At 39.7% G+C, this 27,233-nt stretch overlaps 2 protein-coding genes across 2 annotated transcripts in view; one reads left to right on the top strand and one right to left on the bottom strand.

The window, feature by feature from the left end:
• Positions 1-27,233, bottom strand: part of LOC134801421 (trehalase) — a 76,140-nt gene that overhangs the window by 37,133 nt on the left and 11,774 nt on the right. The window contains exons 2-4 of the mRNA XM_063773972.1: positions 12,614-12,881; positions 8,411-8,548; positions 6,906-7,018 (exon numbers count right to left, since the gene is read on the bottom strand). Of these exons, the coding sequence (XP_063630042.1) occupies positions 6,906-7,018; positions 8,411-8,548; positions 12,614-12,690 (328 nt within the window). The 5' untranslated portion in view covers positions 12,691-12,881. The remainder of the gene's footprint in view (positions 1-6,905; positions 7,019-8,410; positions 8,549-12,613; positions 12,882-27,233) is intronic.
• LOC134801424 (putative nuclease HARBI1) overlaps positions 11,762-27,233 on the top strand; it is a 143,208-nt gene continuing 127,736 nt past the window's right edge. Inside the window, exon 1 of the mRNA XM_063773976.1 lies at positions 11,762-11,822. The gene's annotated coding sequence lies outside the window, so the exon portion shown is untranslated. The remainder of the gene's footprint in view (positions 11,823-27,233) is intronic.

Here is a 27,233-nt window from a genome sequence, read left to right as displayed (position 1 = left end):
TCTACACCTTTATAGTTAAAATATGTGGCTTGGCTGTTTTGCTACCGCCACATGGGCATAAGGTGAAAAACTTATTATAATCATTATTTTTAGGGTTCCGTACCTCAAAAGGAATAAAACTGAACCCTTATAGGATCACTCGTGTGTCTGGCTGTCCGTCTGTCACAGCCTATTTGCTCCGAAACTACTGGACTAATAAGTTGAAACTTGTCTATAACCCAAAGACATACATGTAAAGTAAATATGTAATATAAATTTAAATAAAGGGGTCACTTTTGAGATGAATGATAAATAGAAGAAAAAAAACTATATCTTTGTTATATATCAAATGAAGGGGCTCATTTTAGAATTAGAATCTCAAATATATTTTTTTCATAATTTTAAAATAAATAGTTTAGAAGTTATTTAAGAAAACAGGCAAAAAATTAACATTACCCTTATCTCCGAAACTACTGGGTCTTTTTATTATGAAAAAAATACACATATTAGCTCTTTACCTATAGATGACAGGAAAACCTATTAGAAATGTGGAGCTAAGCGTGAGCAGGCCTATGGAACTCTCTGCGCGAGCTCGGATTAATACCTACGAATCTGCTCCCGTTCACGGTAGAAAAGCAAGCCAGTTGGTTGCCACACGCGCTCACGTACGCACGTCACCGCGCGCCGCACTGTCAATTTTTACGATAGTTACACGGACGGCGGGATTCGGGAAATGAATTAGAGATGCACTAGATAAGAAATAGTAAAGATATGTGACGTTCCACGGCAAAAGGTACCATTGCCCCGACTGAATATTGGAGTGGCGATAATAATAAGCGTAAGCGCCAGCCGCCATAAGGTACCTTTTGCCGTGGAACGTCACATATCTTTACTATTTCATATCTAGTGAAGTCTAACGGCGCGATATCTTAAAGTTCGAATCGCGCGGGTAGTAGGTACCTACCTACTATTGAATTTCTTTAATTAAACATGTAATGTTTAATATGTGTGACAAATGTATAGATTTAGATAACTATCTATTTGAAATAGGTAGTAAATTTTTAATTTATTTTGGTAAATGTTTATTTTAACGACAGTAAGTTTACACCGGAAAGTGCCTACTCATTTTTGCTCTGGTTAACTTATAATTAATTACCTTTATTCATGGGGTTTCTATTATTTTTCTTTACTATGTAACATTAATCTCTATCTGGTTTTAAATTACACGAAGTTTTAAAACTAATTCTTGCTGGGATTATTGCGCGGTTTATAAAACGGCGTAAACACTGCGGTTACTGCAGGGACATATGACCTTTTAAAATGACTATTTCGCAAACACTAAAGCATAATCGGAATATTAGGTATAATTTAAGATTTAGCTTTCCTTTTATTTCACTCCTCTGTTTAAGTGGGTATTTATTTATCATTTCTAAGCGTCAGCAACCCTAGCGTTGTGCCGGTGCGCGCGGTGCGGGGAGCGGCGCGTTGAAGGTCACTCCATTGTATTTTTGTGTAGGTATCAAAACGGTAGGTACTTGCGTTTTGTTTGAGAGATAAGTATCTGTTCGTAAGAACTATTGTATAATCTGTGGCGTGAGTCGGACTTAAGTACTTAGTTTTTGATCCGATCCCTACGGGTTTTTAAAAGACATTTTACTCACTTTTCACTAAAAAAACATATTGTTAAAAATTGTGTAATGTACGGAACCCTTGGAACGCGAGTCCGACTTGCACTTGGGCGGTTTTTTTATTATACATACAATAGTTCTTGTAGAAACGAAACGGCCGAGCTACATACTTTGACTAAGGTGTAGAGCTAGTGAAGTTAGGGCTTGTAGAGTTAGAAGCTTGGCAAGAGATCTGATAAATTTTTGACAGTGCGAGCCTTATGGTTTCGTCTGGGCAACATTTTACATCAAAATGTTTTTGGTGGGATTTCACTTCTTTTTGTAAGTTGCTTATGACAATCTTCCATCCCCTAATTTAAAGGGTTGGGGGTGATTTACTATTAAAAATCCTGAAATAAGTATCTGGGGGCATCTGTTACACAATGTACTTCTTACTGATTCCCCATATAAACCCTTCACCCCGTAAGGGTAAACTTTGGGGTTGAAATCTGCCTTCAGCCCGTAAGGGTAAACTTTGAGATTGAAATCTATTCTATATCCTTCCCCATAACAATACCTATCTACATACCAAATTTCAACTAAATCGGTTCAGCGATTATTGATTCCCAATACAAGATTAAACCCCCTCATCATCCCCTTAAGGATTAAAAAATTCAAGTTTTTGAATTTATTTGTTGTTTGTGTACTAAAACTATCTTACTTATCAAATTTCAGCTTCTTAGAGGACTTCAGGAAGTACCCTAAAGGTATTGATAATCATCAAGTGAGTGAGTCAGTGACGAAATCGAAGTTTTTACATATGAATAAAATCTAAAGTATAAGAGCTATGCAATTGATATGCTTAATAAGTCCGAGAACTTTGTTTATCTAGTATAATCCAACCCCAAGTTAGGAGGGTTCCAAAAAACGACGAAGCGTTTCGAGAAAAGGTAGATAGTGCCCTTGCGCTTTGCTCGTCTTGGCGGGGGCACTGCCGTGCCCCCAGATGTTAAAACATAATAATAATAAAGCTTTATGTTTAGTGACTTTAGTTACCTACTATTTTCGCATAAACTAGACAATTTTTATATCTTTAGTTAATAAGGCCCAAAAGAATTATTTTTAACTTATTATAAATATCCTCTTGTTGTGAAGTACCAAATATTGTTATTTGTATATGTATAACTCTTAAGTTAAAAACAATAAAATCTGTTATTGTCTACTGTCAAAATTATTATTTTTTGCGGGATTAAGTAATACCCTGCTAGTGTTCAATAAGGCCCACAATAGGACTTTTATAAAAGGTATATTTTCCAAGAGTATCGTAATATTTTTATAACTATTTTGGTATAATGAAGAAACTTCAATAAATAAGATACCTATTTGAGTGAGTTTTTCATACTTAATATCCTGTTTATTAAAAAAAAAAACATTTTAATTTAAGGTGGGCCGTATATAGGCATATACGGCCGACACGGAATATACAATAAGGTGAGGTCACTTACCTTATTGTATATTCAATATGTATACGTGTAATATTGAGCAGTTGGTTTATAATATACATAATATGATATTGACGTTGAATAGGACAGGACATGACAATAGGAACCAGAAATAGGTATAGTCGGTCAAACCAATTTGTCAGTAAATAAAAACAAAAAACTATATTCATCCTTTTCTTTTGGGTGCTAGTACTAGTGTAAGTCAAAGATAGTATGATGATTCTCTCTATGTTTGAAATGAGACAGTCCTTTGACAAACTATGGTAAAAAATAGTTGTGAATATCATGTACATTTTTATTACAATTTCGAAATTCAAATGTTCTTCCTAATCAACTCGGCCACTAAACTAACTGATAACTTGGTATCCGATCCGCTAACTCGGCGAATGAATCGCCAATTCGCCAACTCTCCGAGCCGAGTCAACGCTATCAAACTGCTACTAAGGCCATTCAAAAATAAACCTTAATTCGAGAGCCCGAAGGTTCTTATATGACAAACAATACATTATGACTTAAAACTTTATGGGAAACAAAGGGACCCCTTTAATTTCACGTAATGTCCGCATCTAATTTATATATGTCCACAGTAAACAAACAAATGAATGATAAGAAAAGACAGACAGTGCTGTGAGCGGCAGGTGGGGCGAGGCGAGGGGCGAGGTATAGGTAGGCTATGATAGGGTCTCGGGCGCCGCGCCGGCGACACTGACGGACCAGCGCGGCGTATGTATGAATTTCGCGCCTTTTTAAATATATTTTACTATTACAATGCAAGCTACACGCCGAAATTTCTTATTTTCCATAATATGGCTGCGTATATTATTTTATAGTAATAGACTTATTTTTACAGACTCTAATTCAATATTAGATATTATAGGACAAAAAACGCATATTCATTCTAAAGCATATATCTTATTCTTCTAAATTTTTAGCTTGCCTATTAACTTAAGAATTTAGATATGTTGTTGTGGATTTATTAAACTTTAATTCAATATCGACAAAATAATAAGCTAATTTGTAGTTTGACTAAGAAGCACGTTAAAAAAATTTCTAATAATTTTACATTATAAAGCGTCATACATATTATAAACGATGGAACTTAAACATTGCACTTTAATTCAATATTAAAAAATCATTACTAAAAATATATAAATACCTAATTTATATCTAACGCTCGTTCTAACTTTTCGTCATATTTTACAAATATGCTTAAAAATATGTCCCATGTCAGATAAGTATCACTTTTTCATCTTTAGAATTATCAAAACTTTTAGTGCAAAAATCCGGTCCCACTATTGGTCTAATTAAGATACATGCATTTGTCTGTTATACAGAATTATTAACACTTTTGTACACTTTTTAAGATTCTATTTTCCAAAAAGATTCATATATGTAATACGATGCAAAAAAAGTCGTATAAAACACGTGTGTATTGGTCATTACACACATCGGCTTTCTTATTGCCCGCTCGGTTACTACTCGCGCGCACAATATCGCCTCGTGTGTAATGACCGACGTAGCACACTTGTATCACAATGTACTATTGTCGTTGATCGCCAATTGTTACTGCTAGCGAGGAATTTTTCCAAGAGAATAAAACTCGCCAGTAAAATAATTATACCAGTTCATCGCTCTTCGCTATCCGAATAGCTGCCAAGTTGGTAATTTTAATATAGCACACATAATTTTCTCATTTTGATTCCAACTACTCGAACCGCAAAACGTTAGTTAATAATATAGGTACCTAGTGTGGACTAAACGCAAAGTTATAACTATCACGAGTCGTAAAATTCAAACAGTTGTGATTCTCATAATTATTACCGAGATGTAAATATAAAACTGTTTATTCTTTGATGACGATAAGAGGCTAATAAAAGAAAAGAGAAAACATTGAGTTATTATTACTTTACATAGAGAAGCCATACCAAACAATGAAATGATAAATGATTGGACACTTAATACGACACGACCACTTCTTTAGAACTATCCTGGAGGGGCGGATAGGACGCAAGCGGGAAAGAGGAAAACCCAGACGCAGCCTTTTGGAGCACGTGAAAGAAAAAACCGGGCAAGTGCGAGTAGGACTCGCGCACGAAGGGTTCCGTACCATAATGAAAAAAAAACGGAAAAAAATGCAAAAAAAAAACGGTCACCCATCCAAGTACTGACCACGCCCGACGTTGCTTAACTTTGGTCAAAAATCACGTTTGTTGTATGGGAGCCCCATTTAAATCTTTATTTTATTCTGTTTTTAGTATTTGTTGTTATAGCGGCAACAGAAATACATCATCTGTGAAAATTTCAACTGTCTAGCTATCACGGTTCGTGAGATACAGCCTGGTGACAGACAGACGGACGGACGGACGGACGGACGGACGGACGGACAGCGAAGTCTTAGTAATAGGGTCCCGTTTTACCTTTTGGGTACGGAACCCTAAAAAGTAGGGGTCGTGTCGTGTCAAAAAGTCAAAGAGCTGGCGCAGGATAGGGAAAGCTGGAAGATACTCCACCGACAAGAGAATAACTCTTAAGTTAATGATGATGATGACCAAACAATGAAATTGTCGCAATCGCAACCTGTAGGCGAAGGGAGCGGGACGTGAACCACGCAACCAGGGGCCTTACCATGATGTCCATATTGCGATTCTGTTTAGGACCTAAACTGAATTGCTAAGGGACGGAGTTATGCGACTTATATAGCTCCGTCCTTTAGCGATTCAGTTTAGGTCCTAAACAGAATCGCAATAAGGACATCATGGTAAGGGCTCAGGTCATAAGCGCCGCGAAATCCATGGCACAAATGCGTTTAGGTCGCGAGATTCACGCTCCGATTCCTAGATTTGTTGTCCGCCGGCAACAACTAACGACGCAAAATAACGGTTATCTGTGCTGGTCTATCTAATACCTTTAATTAAACGAGCAATTCTTGTTTATATATATATATATATATTTCGAGGATCTCGGAAAGGGCTCTAACGATTTCGACGAAATTTGCTATATAGGGGTATTCGGGGTCGAAAAATCGATCTATCTAGGTCTTATCTCTGGGAAAACGCGCATTTTTGAGTTTTTATATGTTTTCCGAGCAAAGCTCGGTCTCCCAGATATTACGTAGTAATAATAACTACATAGTTCAATGAGAGAAAATAATTAAGGTCAAATTCGCTTCGATAAACACTATATACTGTTGTCCACGAACTATAAACCTAATGTGAACGTCCTCATTATTGCTCATTACCCGATACAAGACTATAATAAAATGAAATATTGTACGTAGGTATACTTAATATATATCTATGTGCGATTGTGCACCACCCACACAGTGGGAGACGGTTCGCTTACCATCAAGCGGTTCGTCTGCTCGGTTGCCTCCTATATCATAAAAAAAACTTGCTAAAGCTAGTTTGTGAATGACAAATGGTTTTGAACCATTGTGGAAATGTAACTTTTATCATCATCATATATTTAAGAGTATGACTCTTGTCGGTGTAGCAATTTCCATGTTTGGCGGTCCTCTGCCTTTGATGGAGTCACTTTTGAGGTGTCAATATTTCTACGAATAATAATTAAGCTGTAGGGCTAAGATCGTCGGCTCTTTATCATTTGACACCATGATTGTCAAGTTCCAACAAATATGTAAGTGCGAAAGTGACGCATGGCATGACAGGTGATAAAAATACGACTATGATACCGCTTCTGAAGACGCCGGTTTGATTCCGGCCACGGCCACCGGTGGCACCGGTGGACTTAGTCACTTTTTCAAATACCGGTGGGCTTGGTCACTTTTTCAACTGGTCAAACACCAAAGCATCCTTACCAGGGTCATCATGCCAGTCCGGCGGGATCCACTTTTCGAACTCCGAGCCCTCAGGATCAAAGTTCTGGATAACGAACTCCATGATGTCCGCTTTTGTCGGCCGCGAACCTGTCCTGGAAGAAGACCACCGTTAGTTGGAATTTCATTGCGTCTGTACTTAACATAAAGGGTAAACTGCAACTATACATACTTAGTGTATTTTAGCATTAGAAAGAATTCCACAGAAGTAAACGTGCATTTTTTATCAAGCTCTTTAATTGTTCATAATAATGGAATTAGCTAATGTAGTATGGTCCATACTTATTTTTATCGATTTGGAACCACAAGCTATAGTGCAAAGTTCTTTCTAAGGTTAAAAAAACTAGGGCTAGCCGAAGTTCAGTGAGCTAAACTGACGTAGAATAACCGTAGCAAAAGCCATTAAAACCCATATCGTTCTAATGCAGCATGAAGTCCTTCGCACGCCGGATTACGTGTGCGTAGACGTGCACTTGCACGTGCGCGTTGGTATATATTTTTTTTATTAGCCTACTTTGGTGTCCCACTGCTGGGCAAAGGCCTCCCCTCGTTTTCTCCACTTGACCCTATCATCGGCATTTTCCCACCATTTGGGGTAAAATGCGTCCAAGGTTTCCCGCCATCTCTTTTTCGGTATATGTGTATATAAAGGGGCCCACTGATTAACAGTCCGCCAGATGGTATCTGCCTGTCAGTTGTTCGGAACTGTCAAATTTTTGTTTTAAGGGGCCCACTGATTAACAGTCCGCCGGACGGTATCGGCCTGTCAGTTGTTCGGAACTGTCAAAATTTTGTTCTAACTGACAGGCCGATACCGTCCGGCGGACTGTTAATCAGTGGGCCCCTTAATAGATCCTTAAAAACGAGACGGCACACCGCTTGCGTGATGTGTACGAGCACGACTTTGTGCACGTTTACGCACACTCAGCCGATGTGTTCTGGCTTTGAGATTTCGCTATTCATTTGAATGTGCCAAATAAGTAGTACATTATGCGTATGGTGAGGCAGAAAAGAGGAAGCAGGGTGTGCCTACAACTATTGGAATTTGGAGTGTCAAACACTAGGAAATTTTGAAAATCTATATCCCGACTACTGATTATTATACAAGTAAGTACGTACATAATTTCAAATCAAAAAAGAGTTCTCTGCCCTGCAATAGAACGGAAAAATTGATAAGTCGTATCAAAAAGCAAAGAGGTGACGCATGTTAGAGAAGGCTGAAAAATTGACGATGTTGGTCATAATATGATACTCACTAATGAGACGCATTGAATACCATGTGGTAAAAATCGCTCTTAACTTACCAGAACGCAAGAGAGGTAGCGGGCGCCCGCCATTGACCTGGTGGTCTAACATCGAGAGAGACCTTAAGCCCAATTATCAAAACCGACAATTCGAGGCCGATCGGCCTGGCGCAGAAGAGACCCGACCCCAGGTAACGGGAGCAGGGTCGGACAATGAAGAAGAAGAAAAGATATGATGCTCACTTGTTCATCATCTCCTGGAAGTGTTCCATGGTGATGTTGGCGGAGACCTTGATCTTCATGTCCACGAAGGTCTTGGAGTCGTTGTAGAGGCCGGCCATCTGCACCGTGTCCAGCAGCGGGCCATGGCAGTATATTAAACTGGAAAACAAATATGCTTTGTTAAACTCACAGATCATTTCAACAACACGGCGGAGCGTAACTTACTTCACAACTTCTAATAAACATTTCAATGGTCGATGTTTCAATTGCCATTTTTAGGGTTCCGTAATTTAAAAAAAACCGGGCAAGTGGAGTCGGGCTCGCGCACGAAGGGTTCCGTACTATAATGCAAAAAACGAAAAAAAAACGGTCACCCATCCAAGTACTGACCCCGCCCGACGTTGCTTAACTTCGGTCAAAAATCACGTTTGTTGTACGGGAGCCCCACTTAAATCTTTATTTTATTCTGATTTTAGTATTTGTTGTTATAGCGGCAACAGAAATACATCATCTGTGAAAATTTCAACTGTCTAGCTATCACGGTTCGTGAGATACAGCCTGGTGACAGACGGACGGACGGACGGACAGACGGACGGACGGACGGACAGCGAAGTCTTAGCAATAGGGTCCCGTTTTACCCTTTGGGTACGGAACCCTAAAAACGGAACCCTTATAGTATCACTTTCTTGTCAGTCAAGGTGTTTTGTTCGTTTACGTAAAAACAGCTGTGTTGTCATGTTGTCAAATACGGTGTAGGTACGTGCGCATAACATATACTACTCTATGCGTAAAACGACGATTAAACCATAGATTAGTTTCCCTTTTTGAGTACCTACCTATTAAAAGGTATACAAATTCCGAATCTGTATCGTGAATTGTGAATAAGCAACGATTCATTTCATAATTCTAATACATATTTCTAATATTACTAATCAAACCAAGAAATATCCGCCTCGAAGGACCAGGACAAAACTGTTTAGTTTTACTTTACGTACGTATTATACATACTTCTACATACATACCTACTATATGCTTCTTTTATCTTTTATCGTAAATTGTCGAATTTGAATTTTCATTATTTTGCAATAGGCTATTAAAGGTTTTTGCCAGCTGTGCATATCGATTGACAATCCGCTACTCTACTTTATTGAACAGGAAACTTCCTACACACACATTCTACTCAAACGCAAAAGGGCGTAACTCGCACGGCATTTCTACTAAAAAAGCATTCTTTTGTTTCAAACTCCGTATTAGGTAGCAACACCCTAACTGACTCTTGATAGACCTTATGTAGTTGCAAATAAGGCATACAAAACGTCAGCTTCAAAGCTCTGCGAATTGTCATGTTACTCATAATTCCGCGCTCTTGACATTGTCCGTATAATACATTATCGACTATACGCTGCACACGGTATAAGTTCTTATTAGCTGGCAGTTAGGGCGTAGATTAGCGTGCAGGTGAGGGTAAACTATTAAACACGTGCACCGGTTTGAACTGGCCGGCTTACGGCGTGATAAAGGAAAATGGCTTGAGTCGGTTACCGTGTCGCGTTACTACTCGTACTCGTATGTATACCTCGCGCGTCGAATGATGGTCCCTAACCTATGACATTTTCTTCAAGTATCTTTTGGTTTTTAGGATTCCGTACCCAAAGGGTAAAAACGGGATCCTATTACTAAGACTCCACCGTCCGTCTTTTCGTCTGTCCGTCTGTCTGTCAACAGGCTGTATCTCATGAACCGTGATAGCTAAGACAGTTGAAATGTATAACCGCTGTAACAACAAATACTAAAATGTACGGAACATTCGGTGGGTGAGTCCGACTCGGATTTTTTTATGATTTAGGAGGCAAACGAGCAGGCGAATCGCCTGATAGTAAGCGATTACCGTCTCCCTGCAACACCTGAGGGGCTGTAAGTGCGTTGCGAGCATTTAATACGGAAGTATTACGTTCTTTTATTGAAGGTTAAGGTCGAACTTTTTCGGTCGACCCTCTATTTCGGTCCATATCCGCCGTTTCATATTGGTTTCTTGGTTAGTAAAATTTTGAAGAATTACATCTCTGATTCTATTGAGAAATGCGTTCAAGGCAAAAAACCTCCTTCCAAAAATAATTAAAAAACAACAGTCATGAATAATAATATACGATGTATTTCCGCCAGGCCTGTCCAAGGTTTTTTCACTATTAGGTACCTATTCGTTCGTACAGACAGGCCTGTCTTTTGACCGACGACACCGTTTTTTGGCGCTGTTTTTTGTGCATGTCAGTGACCGACGCACGCGCTTGGCACGTGAATCACACATGAATCGCATTTGATACACACTTGAATCTCACATGAGCGATGTGATGATCTGATCCTTTGCGTGAGTGATATATTGATAGCACTTAAGGATAATTATGGAGGTTATTGTCCAAAAGCTGCGTTTTGAAAATTTTAAGTGCTTGCCTGTTTGAGTTTTTTCATGGTATTTTTCCTACAGCTAGCTACATTTTTGCGTTAGCCCCCCCCCCCCCCCCCCCCCCCTTAAAATGGCGACCGAATCTTTAATACACAAGAATCTACTCCTTTTTAGTCAAGCTTCAAAACTGAGCTACTTAAGTTTTAAATATTGTTAGTTTATAAATATAAATATTTCAATTTCATTCTAAACTCATAAGACTTCAGTAGCTAGTTTTCTTTTTTTTTACAAAAAAACCGGACAAGTGCGAGTCGGACTCGCCACCGGCATCAGAAATACATCATCTGTGAAAAGTTCAAATATCACTGTTCATGAGATACAGCCTGTGACAGATAGACGGACCGGACGGAGAGCGGAGTCTTAGTAATAGGGTCCCGTTTTTACCCTTTGGGTACGGAACCCTAAAAAGTAGGTACCAAGTTTGTTGGTCAGTACTTAGTCACCCACTAAAACAATTACTATAGGGGCTGTCCATAAATAACGTCATCGTTTTTTGACGATTTTGGACCCCCCCCCCCTAAAATCATCCAAAAATCATGCTTCGAATGACCCCGTTTCCTCCTACATCATGCTACCGTCATCCGATGTCCAGACCCCCCCCCCCCCTAATTTGAAATGACGTAATTTATTAATAGCCCCATAGGTGGAACTAGTACTGAATGGAATCCGTACGCATTGTATTTAATCGCCACTGAAAACTCATTCACTGCAATCTGCGCATGAGTCGACAAGGTCGGGATGTTTCCGGCTTCTAACAAGTAGGTAAAGTCAACAGCAGAATTATAGCTGGCGTATACCTATAGGTGAGGTGTCTAAATTTATCTGCACACACTCTTATTATCTTAGTAATAAGCTTGTGTTAAGTTAATTTTGAATTGACAGTTTGGGACTGATATAATCCATACAGGGGTCCATAGGCTACGGTGACTGCTTACCATCAGGCGGGCCGTATGCTTGTTTGCCACCGATGTGGTATTAAAAAAAACAGGAAACGTCAGGATTAGGATGATGTCCAGACTTTTGTCCGGATTTTTTTTATCATATAGCATCTCCAGGTGGTATTAAAAGTCGATTCACTGTGATCGCAATGCGCTTAATTAATTGTTTGATTCCCAGAAATGGCTGCAAGTGGTCAATGGGTGCCAGATCGCCACACCGCCCGGACTCACGCGGTTCGGTATAAATAGATCTGACTCAGCAGGGGCATGAATGGTAGGTGAGATAGGCCAAAACACTCTGGCAAGCCGTTTACATACATAACCCAACTACTTATAACGCAGCAAGGAGAACATGCTGAAGTGGCGCACTCTAAGCGGCTCAGACGCCCAATGTCCATGTGGGACGACTCCCCAAATAATAAATAAAATATTATGCAATCTTGCCCAGCGTGCATGCCTGCTCTGAGCAGGACCTCCGTGATGCGACGGACAGGGCGATAAATGTCGCTAACTTTTGGTCCCAGGCACAGTCTGAAAGTCTGAAAGCATATTATCGACTCGAGAAGATGAACCCAACTATAGATTTATTCACATATAACCTCCTCTCTTTTTCAAATCTGTACAAAATGTAACGTATGTTACGAGTCCGCAGTCTGTATAAGATGAAGCAATTGGTATCTCATTAACATAGGTAAGTCTAATGAGTAGCTTAAACACACCCGCATAGTCTGCATACATACATCGTTTAACCATGTGACCAATGTTTCAAGAAAAGCCTGGGAGAATTTTAAGACAACAAATATCAAAGAAAGGAAGACAACTCACCTATCACAAGTGGGGGGTAGAGTAGTCCTGTCCGCACTCGCCGCGGCCAGCACGACCACCAACCACCACAAACTCATATTTACTTTATTAATTATTCACTAATGGCACTTCACTAACACTAATATCACTCAAAAGGAACTATTACACTATCTCACTGGAGTTTTTGGCGAAGTCTAGTGTTTATGTGTTTAGGAATATGCTGGTCGTGTATTTCCGCCTGAATGGGCTGGTCATTTTTGGTTGGTCTAGGCGTGCATGTCTGGGGGGTCTGAAAAGAAGAAAATATCGGTTAGCACAATATTAGGGGAGTGCCGCAAGGAGGTGTATTAGGGCTTCAATTTGAACATCTGATGCAGGCTTTACATTGAAAGAAATGTTTGCATAAAAGTAACAAAATATAGTGTGTCAAAAATTGTTTTGCTATAGGAAATAGGGTCATGTATAACCAGCCTTAAAATTATACTGTTTGTTTCATTATTTTTGTGTGTTAAAAAATTAAATGGAACTAAAAAAAATCTATACTAAATTTGTGCCATGTTTAAATTGTTTAAGCATTTTACGTCAAAAATGTGGCAGTTACGTAGGAAGTAGGGCTCGCGGTCGCGTCCGGGTTTCGGGTATCCGTTGCCGGGGCCCCGTTCTCGTGCTACACGAAACCGGATTTGAGGCCCGTTCGGAACGGGTAATTAGGATCCGTGTAATTAAGATCCGTGTACCCGTGTTACCCGTGTGTTCGGATCAACGGATATTAATTACACACGGGTCCGGCCCGTTCTTGACGTAAAGTGACGATGACGATAGATCGCGTTCTTTATAAGAGCGAAGAATCTTATACCTTTAAACGAGCAATTTAATATTTAATAATGATACCTCTTAAATATTTGTTTAAACTCGAACCGGCCGGGGGAGTCGGTCCGCCGGCGCCTTGTATTCAATACCCGAACGGAGCCGAAGTCCGAGGCTCCGGAGCCGAGCGTAGATCCGGAGCCGAATGCACTACACGGGCACGGATCTTGACGGGTTCGTGTAATTCGGACGCTTAGCACCGCCGGGGCTAAGAACACGGATGCACGGGTTGGCGTGTAGCACGGATATCGGGAGCCCTAGTAGGAAGTGGCGCCGTCAATAATTTGCACATTGTAATTTTGACAGCAGTAAATATATTTTTTTCCTCAGTCACCCGTTGACCACGAACATTGTAAAGGGTTCGAAATGTCGGGAATGCATGGGATGTATTTTAAATTGGTTATAAGCGATATAATACGTTTCCATAGTTTAATTTCTGATTGGTAATCAAACTATTTTACAGTACATATGGTGCTACTTTACCACCCTAGGGCGGGATTAAGGACAATACGTGCCTATGTCAAAAATTTTAAGGGCCATAATTATGTACTTACTGTAAAACGTAGTACAATACACGTGCGATAAGGTAATTCGCAACTCGTGTCGATTTAAAGCACTCCCGTCGGTCGTGTTTTGAATTTATCGCCACTCGTTGCGAATTTCCTTATTTTCGCACTTGTACCGTAATGTACTATTTGTTAACCGCTTAACTACCCATCGATGGACCTTTTAAGTTATTTCAAAAAGGTTTACAAATAGACCAGTGTCGACGGTGTAAAGCCACGTCTATTGCTCAGTATGGCGAATTGTCAGCGAGACTCAATGGATGGACACATTCTTAAGCATATGGTACAAGTCACAGAAGACATGTAATAACAGCAACTTAACTGACAATTCAACGGCCTCCTAACTTAGTGCGTATATAGCCTACGAAGCAGGAGCTCCTGGGTTCGAACCCTGGTAAGGGCATTTATTTGTTCCTAAGTTATGGATGTTATATATGTATAGGTATAAGTATGTATTTATCTATATAAGTATGTTAATCGTCAGCGGGTACCCACAGTGCAAGCTTTGCTTAGTTTGGGGCTAGGTCGATCTGTGTAAGATTGTCCCCAAATATAAAAAATGGCCAGTTAATGTTATATTTATATACTTTATAACTCGCATGTAATTGTTGTGTGGCAACAAATGGTTTCTTATTCTTTTGTATGTATTTTAATACAAATTCATGGTCATTGACCGAGCTTCAGAAATACTCAAGGACTGCCAGAGGACGGCCGCAAATAGAACAGATTGAAACAAAAGCATTTCAGAACTGGCTACGGTTGAATAAGCGGTTGCCATTGACACGACACTTGCCAATAACTCGTTTAAAATATGTTACTACTTAAGGGGCCCACTGATTAACAGTCCGCCGGACGGTATCGGCCTGTCAGTTGTTCGGAACTGTCAAAATTTTGTTCTAACTGACAGGCCGGTACCGTCCGGCGGACTGTTAATCAGTGGGCCCCTTTAGACTAACGGCCCGATTCGAACTTTAGAATACGTCAATTAATCGATCTAGAAACGATATGGATTACATGATGGGTCAGTGTCAAAAGTGACGTTTTTGTTTGAAGAAACGTCACATTTGACACAGACATATCTAATCCATATCGTTTCTAGATCTATTAATTGACGTATCTTAAAGTTCGAACCGGGCAGTGACAACGTAGAAATGTATGTGACATTTTAAATCTTGCACCGAACCAATAAAATCGATGATCGCATAGATTTTTTGTTCTAACGCATATATACGAGTATAAAACAGCATTATGCATAACTAATGTTTTATAATAATACCGGCCAGAACTGGTTCGGCATATTATAGGTCAAACTGATTTGGTCCAAAATCGGGTTTGGCCGGTAACATACATCTCAAATGATTTTATTTACTTTGTAAATGAATTTATGAGTTTTTAAAATAGAGTATAATTTGTTGTGCGTTTTGGTACCTTTGCCAATTTGTGTATTTGGGTCAAACCGAGTTGTAGTTTGTAATTTTGCTTTTTGCACATTTGTTAGTTAGGTATTAAAGTTTCAGGATAAATATAAATTTTCAGGAAAAATATAACTGATTTTGAAGCTGTTTAGATTAGGCATAGGATCGACAATTCATAAGAATTTATATTTTTTATGTTACCTACGTTCTTCGCATAAGTTAATATTTAAACAAAGAAAAATTTCATATAAATGCATGACCCACGGTCGCATTTTTATCGCTTGTCACCATGCCTGTCACGTTCTAACAAGTATGTAAGTGCGAAAGTCGCGGGCATAGTGACAAGCGATAAAAATGGAACCATGCTGCGCCCGCTGGATTTCTCCCAGTCATTCCAAGGGAGTATAGAGAGGCAGCAAGTGGGAAGCATTACTATTATAAATTCCTTAGTTTGATTTATAAACATCATAAAATTAAAAAGGTTTAAATTGTTTTTGTTACCAAAGGCCATATAAGCGGACATCTTTAACTCGTTATGAAGATGATGGGTTAATAAAAATCGCTGCCTCTTAAGTTTTGCAACCTGTTCGAATACACGTGTTACCGAACAATGGTGTAAGAGCGGCAACGTCGGACACTCATGTGTATCTGCTTTATAACGTGGCCTGATCACGCTCGGTGACCGTGTTGTGATATCTGCTCGTTATTGCATGGTGCCAGACTGAGCATAGTAGCTCTACCCCCTCTGCCACAAATACGGTAGTTTTATTCCATTTTCGAGTCGAAAGTGTCTTTGTGTGACGTCCGTGTCTTTGAACGGACCAATCACGGCACGGGACCTCGCTCACCTCGTCCCCCGCACCCCCGTATTTTTGGCAGCATCGATTTCATGAAATAATTGCTCTAAACTGCGTCTAGAGGATTCCTAGTCTATGTTGCATGGTGACTCTTCTTCCTTGCGTTGTCACGGCATTTTGCCACAGCTCATGGGAGCCTGGGGTCCGCTTAACAACTAATCCCAAGAATTGGCATAGGCACTAGTTTTTACGAAAGCGACTGTCATCTGACCTTCCAACCCAGAGGGTACACTAGGCCTTGTTGGGATTAGTCCGGTTTCCTCACGACGTTTTCCTTCACCGAAAGCGACTGGTAAATATCAAATGTTATTGTTATTGATATATCAATATCAATATTGATATTGATATTGAATTATATTGGTGACTATGTGCCAAAAATGTAGAATAGAAGAGAATAGAATCATTTTATTGACAAACTGTGTACAGAAGAACTTTGTGAGCTGAAATTTTACATTAAACTGTCAAATAACTATTGTGTTCCACTTTTTTATTGAAGGTTTGAAGGTTGTATTAAGGATGACTCACGTAAGACCGGGCCGTATGCGGGCCGGACCTTCCGGCGCATCGTTTTCTATGGAAAGCATCACGTGATCGCCAGTCATGTCATAGAAAAGTAAGCGCCGGAAGCTCCGGCCCGGACACGGCTCGGTCTAACGTGAGTCATCCTTTAGTCCGGAAATACCACGGGCGACAGCGAAAGTACCTACAATCCAGTTTGTCGCGAAAAGCGATGTCGGAAAAAGCGATAGGGATAAATCCAAACAATTCCTCAATGCCGCAATGTACTCGTAATAGCTATATTTTGTCAATTACAAACAGGACTAATTACATGAACAAGACTAATTACACCTAGGGTTGCCACATGTCAGAATTTCCCCTGACGTGTCAGAATTTTTAGTTCTTTAATTTTTAGTTAACAAGACACAAGTAACCACTAAATAAAAGCTAGCTAAAAGTTTGGAGTTAGGCAGAGGAAATTTAAGGTTATGCTATAGCTACATTATAGTGGCAAGCTTGGAGAAATTGCCATCCGGAAATTGTCTGGATATTTAGGGAGGTGTCCAGACGTTTGTCAGGACACGCCAAGTTTCATATGACAACCCTAATTGCAGCTAGTAACAGACAAACCTGCTCAGCAATATCACAGTAAACAAAAAAATTACACAACGCGCCCGTGTCATATTCTGTTTGCTGTACTATTCTATAAATAAATGTAGACTGTTTTTCTAAAGATTGATGTCATTCAGCAAATGTGCAACAACAAGTGAATATCAAATTACAATACATGCAATTACAAAACACGAGTAACAAGCAATAAAGGTCATGAAAAAGTAGAATGACCCATGCATTACTGAAACTATAGTTATTGGCTTTAAATTGATTTCGTAGAGTAGCAAAAAAACAAAACATTGTCAGTTACCTATTTGGAAACCATTGTTTGATGTCAACAGATACAACATTAACAGTGAAAGACATGGGGCTGACATTCTTGATAAGACGCCAGTAGTACGAGATGTTGACGATTAATCAAACCATCACATGTTTTTGTCACAATATATAGTTATTCAGTTTAGTCACGCATTTTGGGACTATTATATAATCCTGCATATTGCTTTTCGCAACAAGTTACTTCCAACTTGCAATTTTTTTTGTCATTATTATCATGTCAGCCTAAAGAAGAGTCATTAAACGATTTTCCCCGATTTTAAACAGTAGAGACCATTGTTTTTTTTATTAGCCTATAAGAGTGTCCCACAGGTCCCACTGCTGTGGGCAAAGGCCTCCCCTCTTTCCCGCCATTTGGTCCTATCCAATACACACTCCCGCCACTCTTTCAAGGTCGTCTCGCCATCTCCGTTTTGGTCTTCCTCGGTTAATGATGCGAATTTCTCTGGTTGCGTTCTCCGCCGTTTCGTGATCGCAAGAATCTTTCTGCATTAGCCCGTCGGGTCTGAGAGTAATTTATTTGGTGGGTACCAAAACACATTAATGCATCCTGTGCAGATATGTAGGTATGACGGTCGATCTTTTTTACGGGACAGCTCTATCACCTCGTAGATAACCTTAATGATGGCTACAAACACTTGTCGAGAGACCCCGAGACAGACCCAGAGCGAGCGTGTACATACTGCTCCCTTCTGGTGTCACTATTACCCATCTCGTCTCCCCCTTTCTCGATTGCGGTCTGTTTTGAGACTCTCAACGAGTGTGTAAAGCCGCCATGACAAAGTCGTCACTGTCCATCGAAAGATCCGGATCCCATTTCGCTACTGACGGGAACATAGCTCTAGATCATTAGATAATCAGAGCCGTAGGCGTCACCCCAGGCAACGCGTCAATTGCAATTTAACCAACGGCCAATTGGCACAATGACGCATCAGGACGTGGGGTTTGTCACGTTGCCGATTGTTTTGATCGCCAATTTTATTTGGTTGTGCCAATTTCAGGCAATATATATTGGCTGTGTGCGAAGTGGGGGACAAGTGACGCCAACGCACGACGTGGAGGAAATATGAACTTACGTGGGACGCATCTTCATACTATTTGGCAGCTGCCAACTGTCAAATAAGCAATATGTTCCATATCCACTAGGGCGGCGCCACTGTTATGCACAATTTTTAGAGCGAATAGGACAATTTTTACACAAATCGACCTAGTCTCACAGTGATTCGGTTAAGTTGTGTTCTAATGTATGGGGAAGACAAACAAATTATAGCCAGCCTTTTATGAATGTAGTATGATACCTTTGGGTATGGTATTTTACCCACGCTAGCGTCCCCTTCCCTTCCCCTGCCGCAACCCCCCCCCCCCCCCCCTTTTTGCATGAAATATGTCCCGGTTGACGGTTTTTATTAATTTTTGAGAAAAGTATTAGAATTAGGAATAAAGTGTCAAGGAAAGAAATAATCCTTAATAAATTCTAAACAAAAAAGGTTATATGCAACTTTTTTGATAAGACTCACCATATTCATGTATTAACTTGTTGAAGTTCAATATAACATAGTACGTGATAGTACTGAAAGAAATCTTATACGGAGAATAAGATTGCAAGGTGATTCTCCGTGTAGGATTTCTTTCAGTATTATTACGTACTATGTTATATTGAACTTCAACAAGTTTTTCAACGGTTAAATTTTGTCGAAGTTCATCTAGCCATAACATAAATATGGTGCGTCATATCAAAAAAAATAATATAACCTTTTTTGTTAAGAATTTGATTAGAGATTATTTCTTTCATTAACACTTTTTTCCTATATTGTATACTTCCCCAAAAAATGAAAAAAAACTGTGAACCGGGACATATTTCATGCAAAAAGGGGGGGTTGCGGCAGGGGGAGGGAAGGGGACGCTGGCGTGCGTAAAGCACCATACCCAAAGGTATCATATCATAAGAGGCTGGCTATAATTAGTTTTTCAAAAAACACAATTTGACCGAATCACAGGCCTTGGCTTGTGTTGTAGGTACTTACATACATACATAGGAAACATCCATAACTAAAGAAAAAAATAGTTATTTGTGATAGAGTTAGACCAAGATAAGTCTGCAACGACTTTGATAGCACATGCAGTGCAACTAGTGCAAGTATTATTTATACGTCATAATTTCATAGAAGTTTAACGTTTATTATAACACTTGCACTACTTCTGCTATCAAAAAAATGTTGCAGTCTTTTCTTGGTCTAACTCTAGGTACACAAATAAATGCCCTTATCGGGATTCTATAAAATGTGTTTGAGCCCTACCTACAGTACCTACGTCCTCTATTGAGGGTGTTTCACCCTCGCGTGACGGGATTTATTTTTAGGTGTCTCGTATCGTACAGTACATCTCAAAATAGTGATTTATATTATATTTCAGCTTCTATAAATAGATCACTCACATGCAAAGTAAGGTCTTTTACCTCCCTGTCATAAACTGAAGCAATGCCCCCACAAATTGCATCATATTACCTATGCTTTAAGTTATTCAACGAGGAAGATTTTTTTGTCTTATCTTGCACTTAAGAGTTTACTCTAAATTTGCCTTGAGGAAACAAAGAAAATACGTGTGACTAACCCGTAGAATTGTTGAAAGAGAAATCAAAATGAATTTAGAGAGTAAAATTCTGCTAAGTATTCGGAAGATACTGAAGGGTTTCAAAGAGCAGAGATCAGACTTCTCCGAAAAGAGGGCTTAGAGAGAATTTCAACACAGAGAATAGAGAGCAATACTAATAGAGTTAGACCAAGAAAAGTCTGAAGCGATTTTGATAGCCCACGCAGTGCAAGTGTTATTTATACGTCACAATTTCATAGAAGTTTGAAAAACCAGCCAAGTGCGAGTCGGACTCGAGCACGAAGGGCTCCGTACCATTACGCAAAAAACGGCAAACAAATCACGATTGTCGCATGGGAGCCCCACTTAAATATTTATTTTGTTTTTAGTATTTGTTGTTATAGCGGCAACAGAAATACATCATCTGTGAAAATTTCCACTGCCTAGCTATCACGGTTTATAAGTTACAGCCTGGTGACAGACAGACGGACGGACGGACAGACGGACAGCGGAGAGTAATAGGGTCCCGTTTTTACCCTTTGGGTACGGAACCCTAAAAAACGACTACGCAAAACAATATAACATCATGAACATCGTGACTTCATCAGCAGTTCCACTTCACTAAATGGGACTTTCCAAGAGCGAATAGCTGAATTGAGAACCTCTCCTTTATGACGTCAATTTAAAATCAGCAGCAGGCTTTATTCGCGTGACAAAATAAGTGTCACTCTTGTCTGTCATAAACACGCTGACACGTAGACAAACACGACTATCATGTCATAGAGAAACGAAGAACGAGGAAGTGCTGTAAATTGTTGGAGAGAAGAGAAACCTACTGAGGACCATAGAGAATAGACGAGGCAAAATGATAGGTCACTTGATAAGACACGACACTTTTTTCAAAACTATATTAGAAGGCAAGATCGAAGCTATATAGGAGAGGAAGAGGAAAACCAGGAGCAAGCTATACACAACAACTAAAAGCAAAAGCAAATGTCGTGTCTTACAGGCACCTAAAGAACCTGACCGAGGACCGCGAAAACTGGCGCATACTCCACCGACAAGAGCCATGCTCTTAAATTATGATGATGGTCATGATATCGTAGAGAAGATTCTCAGAAGATAACCTAAACGGAAAGGGACCATGAAAGGATTTTAGCTAAAACACGCGGAACTAAGTGCGAATATCCGTCGACAACAAGCAATTGCCGTTTATAGCTGTATCAATTGGAAAATTACTAACCTTGGTAACTGGATTGAACCTTGGGCGCCAAATGTAACATTTAAAGGATTTTTTGACAAGGGTCTAAGAAGTCAAATTTAGCATTGCATTAAGAGTTTGTTGTGAACTATAAACTTGATTTTCATGTACGATTCACATTGTTAGAAGAAAACGAAATATAGATCTTGTTTTCCAGATTTTTCTTGGATAATCATATGCCAGAAAATGCTGAACTTACCGAGCCGTGGCTTAATGCGGAACTTAGAAAGATTACAACGTATAAGAGTACAACTCAAGGAAGTTGAAGCTGCAGGAGACGCACAAGGTTATATATAGACGAAAGAAAATTAGCAGGATAGCGAAATCTGAAACTAATCGCCTAGTACCCACCTTCCCCAACTTATTCAGCTTACTGTGGGGCTAGGTTAGGTGATTCATGTAAGAATGTCCGGAGTCTCATAATATTTATGTACTGATCAGATTTGCTACATATTTACTCCCTGACTTAAGGGTACCTAATCCTTAGACTATGAATTCCTCTATCCGCTTGCAAATGTTTTCGACCTTTGCTTACAACGCGGACATCCCAGCACATAAATGGTCCATAAATTTCAATTTCACGAACTGTCCGTGTCAAACCGAGATTGATGCTTAAAATAGCACTACAATTGTATAATGATGGCCCTTCTGAATGGACTCCTGACAGGGAAGAATTCACTGCCAAGTGTTAGAATATAGACGGATTCCAACTAGTAGGGACTTTGGGTACAGAATATTCTCCTATACCTATGCTTAAAAATGTTTGACTTGCTGTTGCAAATTGGAACGGAAATATTAATTATAAGCAAACTCTTATCAAAAGAAAAAATAAAGAATGTGTTTTAGCGGCCGGAAAGTTTTATGAGAATCGATTACCTGCTGTATTGTTTTTAACATGTTTCGAACAAGTAAGATCAATGCAAACAGTGAAATAGCAGAATAAGAATTATTATTATTTATTATTATTATTTATTTAAATACATTTACACGGCATTACAGCATATGCCAATACACCGCATAATTAAACTAATTACGTATTACAAACACAATAAATATATATAAAGTAAAATACAGGTAAACATTAAAAGTCAAATGCAAGTGCTGGAAAGCCTTTCATCCATCATCTCACAAAACCTCAGACACTCCCGGCACACATTCGCCCATCTCCACGCAAACAAGTCACACTCTGGTGCTGATGTCAGGAGTGCGTTGAGCAGCGATAACGCGCGGAGGAGTGGCGAGTTTCTGTGCGATACTGTGCGCGCCGCCGGCACGGCCAACAGTGGACGCGTTCGCGGCCTCAAACAGACTCGAGGAATATCCGGGACGTACAACCTCACGACTCGAGCTATCAGTTCCGGGCAGTCCGAGTCACCGCGCAGTATGCGACAAACAGTAGTCAGTAAGATGTTGTTACGCCTTACCTCTAGAGAATTATATCCAAGGCAGCCTAGTATGAATTTTGTTGGGTACAAAAAAGGGTAGTACCCATATCTTTTTTTGTACATAAATCTCAGAAAGGCCTTTTGGATTTTCTCTAGAAGTAGGGCGTAAGAAGACTCGTACGGGTTCCAAATAATAGATGAGGCCTCAAGCTTGCTCCTCACTAAGGCGTTGAAAACCATCGCAATGGCCCCAGTGTCACGGAAATCCTTGACATTGCGGATCACGAAGCCTAGTTTACGAAAACATCCTTTGGCGAGGGTCTGCATATGCTCATGAAAAGTGAGGCGCTCATCAAAAACCACTCCAAGATCTTTGACAGAGAAAACTCTATCAATAGTCTCGGTCCCCAGTGTGTACTGAGCATGTAGAGGAGTGGAGGAACGACTGAAAGTACATACATAACACTTCGCTGTGTTAAAAAGAAGCTTGTTTGCAATACTCCAGTTGACCACCGAAGTAATATCGTCTTGCAAAGAGGCACAGTCTCCGCTACTCTTAACATCATATATAAGTTTCAAGTCGTCGGCATATAGTAAACATTTTGCATACTTGACGACCGATTCCAAGTCGTTAATCATTATCCCAAATAAGAAAGGACCCAATATCGAGCCCTGACTTACGCCAGATCTGGTATGGTACGGAGCTGAAATAAAACACCCATGTCGAACGTACTGCCTTCGATCGCGTAGATAACTGGCAAAAAAAAGCTAATAATTTTGGCGAGAAGCCTAGAGCATTCAGCTTGCTCATCAACACGTCGTTGTCTACGCGATCGAAAGCCTTTTTAAAATCGAAATACACGACATCGACCTGATTACCCCTGTCGAGATACTCAGAGATAGTGTCTGTCAATATTAGGAGGTTGGTGTTAACAGAGCGATTTGCTCTGAAACCATGCTGGGAGTTGGACAAAAAGGGTTTTAACTGAACTGCTAATATTTTATGGACGATAGACTCAAATAACTTCGCCAATGTTGACAGTACAGCTATAGGTCTGTAACTGTCAACACTGTCAGTGTCACTAGTCTTCGGGATAGGCGTAACCCTTGTTGTCTTCCACAGCTTCGGATATGTTCCAGTCGAGAGTGCTAAATTATACATAAAATGAATAGGAACTTTTAGCTGGTCTATGCATCCTTTGAGTATATACGCTGGAATATTGTCAGGTCCAATAGAACTACTAGCTTTCAGTCTCTTTATACCAGCAATAACCTCCTGAATAGATATGTTTGTAATATTAATACATTGCGCCGAACCGATCTGGTTGCAATTTTGAAGCGAGTCTACATCTAGTCGAGGGCAATCACACAAAAATACGCTAGAAAAAAACTTAGAGAAAGCTTCAGCTGCTTCGACTCCAGTAAATCGCTGCCCTTCCAATACGACTTCATTAGCAAATCCACCCCTGGACTTAAGAGTATTAACATGCTGCCAGAACGAGCGAGGGTCACTTGACAAGAATATGAGATATTGGAATGTTTGATTTTCGATGACGGCGGCATCTGTCATCCCCTCATCCCATAAATAACTATTAAAAGCGTTTAACAAAAGCAAATTTTAATGAACCACGATGACCGGCCCTAAATTGTTTAAAGTTTTTATACTTGCCAACTATGGGCAAAATATACACGAAAAGCCTACAACATCCTTAGAGTACAGTACAATGACGCTTTGCGAATTCTCACCAAACAACCACGGTTTTGTAGTGCGTCAGCGATGTTTGTTGAAGCCAGGGTACCTGACTTCTTTGCCATTATTAGAAATCGAATAGCGTCGTTCTGGAACAGGGTTCGCATTTCTAATAATAGCCTAATTACGACTGTAAATGAAAATATTTACCAAAATGTGTTTTTCCGGCATTGGTTGTCCGCGCATCAGCAACCGAACCGTAAGTAGTTTTTTAGTTATTTATTTTTACATTTCTTGCCTTTTTATTTTTATTTTTAAATTCATTGTAATTTTATTTTAAAATTATGTAATGGGTCTATTGCCTGAATAAAGAAACATTCATTCATTTCACTCATTCATTCATTCAAATTTAGGCGAAAGTACCTACTCTAGGTTACCACAAAATAAAATTACTGCCAAGATGTCCCTTCCACTTTTAAAACATTGGAATCTCATCGCTCATCACCTCATCTCGTAGCGTGTTTAAAACCTCTGACGTCACAAGCGCGTGTCCGTGACGACACAAGGTCACGCGTGCCACGCCCACGGAGAAATGGCCAGAGAAATTCACCTGTCGAAGCTCTTATGGCATTGATATAAGGTCTAAATTAGACTGTATTTTTCCACAGAGAAATGATGAAAGGCAAAGTGAGAATTACACTCGTGAAAGCATTAGCGTCATTAATAGAAGGTTTAGTATTGCCTGGCATGTGTGAATGGTATGGTGGTATGATATGTATGGTGTTCATGCGTTTGCGCAAGTAAAGCAAAGTTTTCAAGTCAGGATGATACTGGTAAACGATACTGAGGTAAACCGCAGCGTGTTTACTATGTTACGCGTTTATTTAACCGCTAACTACGAAACTAAGTAAATGAAGTTTTTGATGAATGATTTTGTTTGTCAATGGCATTGTTGAATAATTTTATTCAGAACGTTATCTACAACTACATTTGATTTTGACAATGGGGTTACCGCAACCTTTTGTCCTATGACAATTGCGCCTAAAACACGTATGTCGGAGTCCCTAGTAGAGTTCCTTTCAACAGTTTATTAATTATTGAAAGAAACAAAATACTCTTCCATATTTAAGCGATAGAGGCAGTAAAAGAAAATTTCGATTTTCGCGGCAGGCACTCTGGTCATCATAACATAACCTTAAGGTATCGAAATATAATTATTTCAGTACATTTACGCAACAATATCCTTTTAAATCCATGTATAAACTGTAAACGTGAACATGCGAAGGTGTTTTCTACGTCTATAGTTCCAAATTTAGCAAAGACAAACGACCGTCACGGAAGATCACAAGTCAGGAGACTTGCCAAACGTACACGTCCGCCTTACGTAACTGGCTAAGACACACCTACTTAATTGGTATATTTTTAGAGAGAGGGCGTGATTGGCATAATCGAAAACAATTAAAGAGTGAGCACAAAGACTTATACATACTTACTTAAGTCGCGGCCAGATCTTAGAATTGATAATTTCATGAAATGCTCGGTTGGCCACATAATGAAAAAGTCGGCAGTATTCAAGTCAGCGCAAAATCAGGACTCTTAGTGCTGCACAAATGTACCTACGGTCAAGGAATTTAATTTACGTACCATTTTGTACGTTGTCACAGTGTCAATAATAGGTGCGAGGTCCCTATGAGCCACTATAAGGTTGGTCGTATGAGGTCCTGCGACTCTCATATTTATTGTCACTGTGACAATGTCCGAAATGGTATGGAAATTAAATTCTTTGACTGTACCTATAATCGTCTCTCCAATAAATGCGGTGGAGCAAGGTCGCGTTAGAGCCTTGATGCTTTCACCGAGCAGGGTCAGCACATTCGCGTGCTGATTTGACAGGCTGAAGGTGATTATAATCGACTTTCTGATTTATTTGCGAACAGTCCGGGTTTTGAGCTCGAGTATTACCTATTTAGTTAGTTTGGAAGAAACCTTTGGAATAGTTTTGAAAGAATGTGTAATTTACATAAGCGCGAATTGTGCGGTTACAGAGGAATTTCTTTCCGCAAATGCTCCGACTGTGGAATCATTTCTACCGAGGTGTCCGAGGTGCCCTAAATGGTCTTAGGAAGGAGTTCTTCAAAAAAGGAGTGTAGGGGCATTCCATGAGCTGTCCCGTACAAACGCATATTAAGTGGTAGGTACATTATTGCAAAGTTTTAAGTCGATGAGTCTTTACTGAGAATTCCATCCCATGTGACAGAAAAAAACACTGTGTTTGTACGGAAACGCAATTTCGTGAAATGCTTCTGTAAAGGTTCTAAAAGGTTGGCAACGTGCGTATGAACATTCTGTTGGTAATACCCATAGGCTACGATTTCCTCCTACCAACAGGCGGTCTGTATAGTTGTGTGGCGCGGTGGTATAAAAAATATGTTGGTTTGCTTTTCCGTACATTGGAAAATTTCTTAGTAAATATATTTGGTCTTACACGAGTAAGCCAAGCAAACAACTCGAGTCAGCACTTAAGGTTATCACTTTGAGTGTTTTAACTAATATATCAAACGAGTA

The sequence above is a fragment of the Cydia splendana genome, chromosome 22 (genome assembly GCF_910591565.1).
Source record: "Cydia splendana chromosome 22, ilCydSple1.2, whole genome shotgun sequence".
In the NCBI taxonomy this organism is placed as follows: domain Eukaryota; kingdom Metazoa; phylum Arthropoda; class Insecta; order Lepidoptera; family Tortricidae; genus Cydia; species Cydia splendana.
Note: the sequence above shows the minus strand (reverse complement) of the source record. Positions and strands in the feature narration are given on the sequence as shown.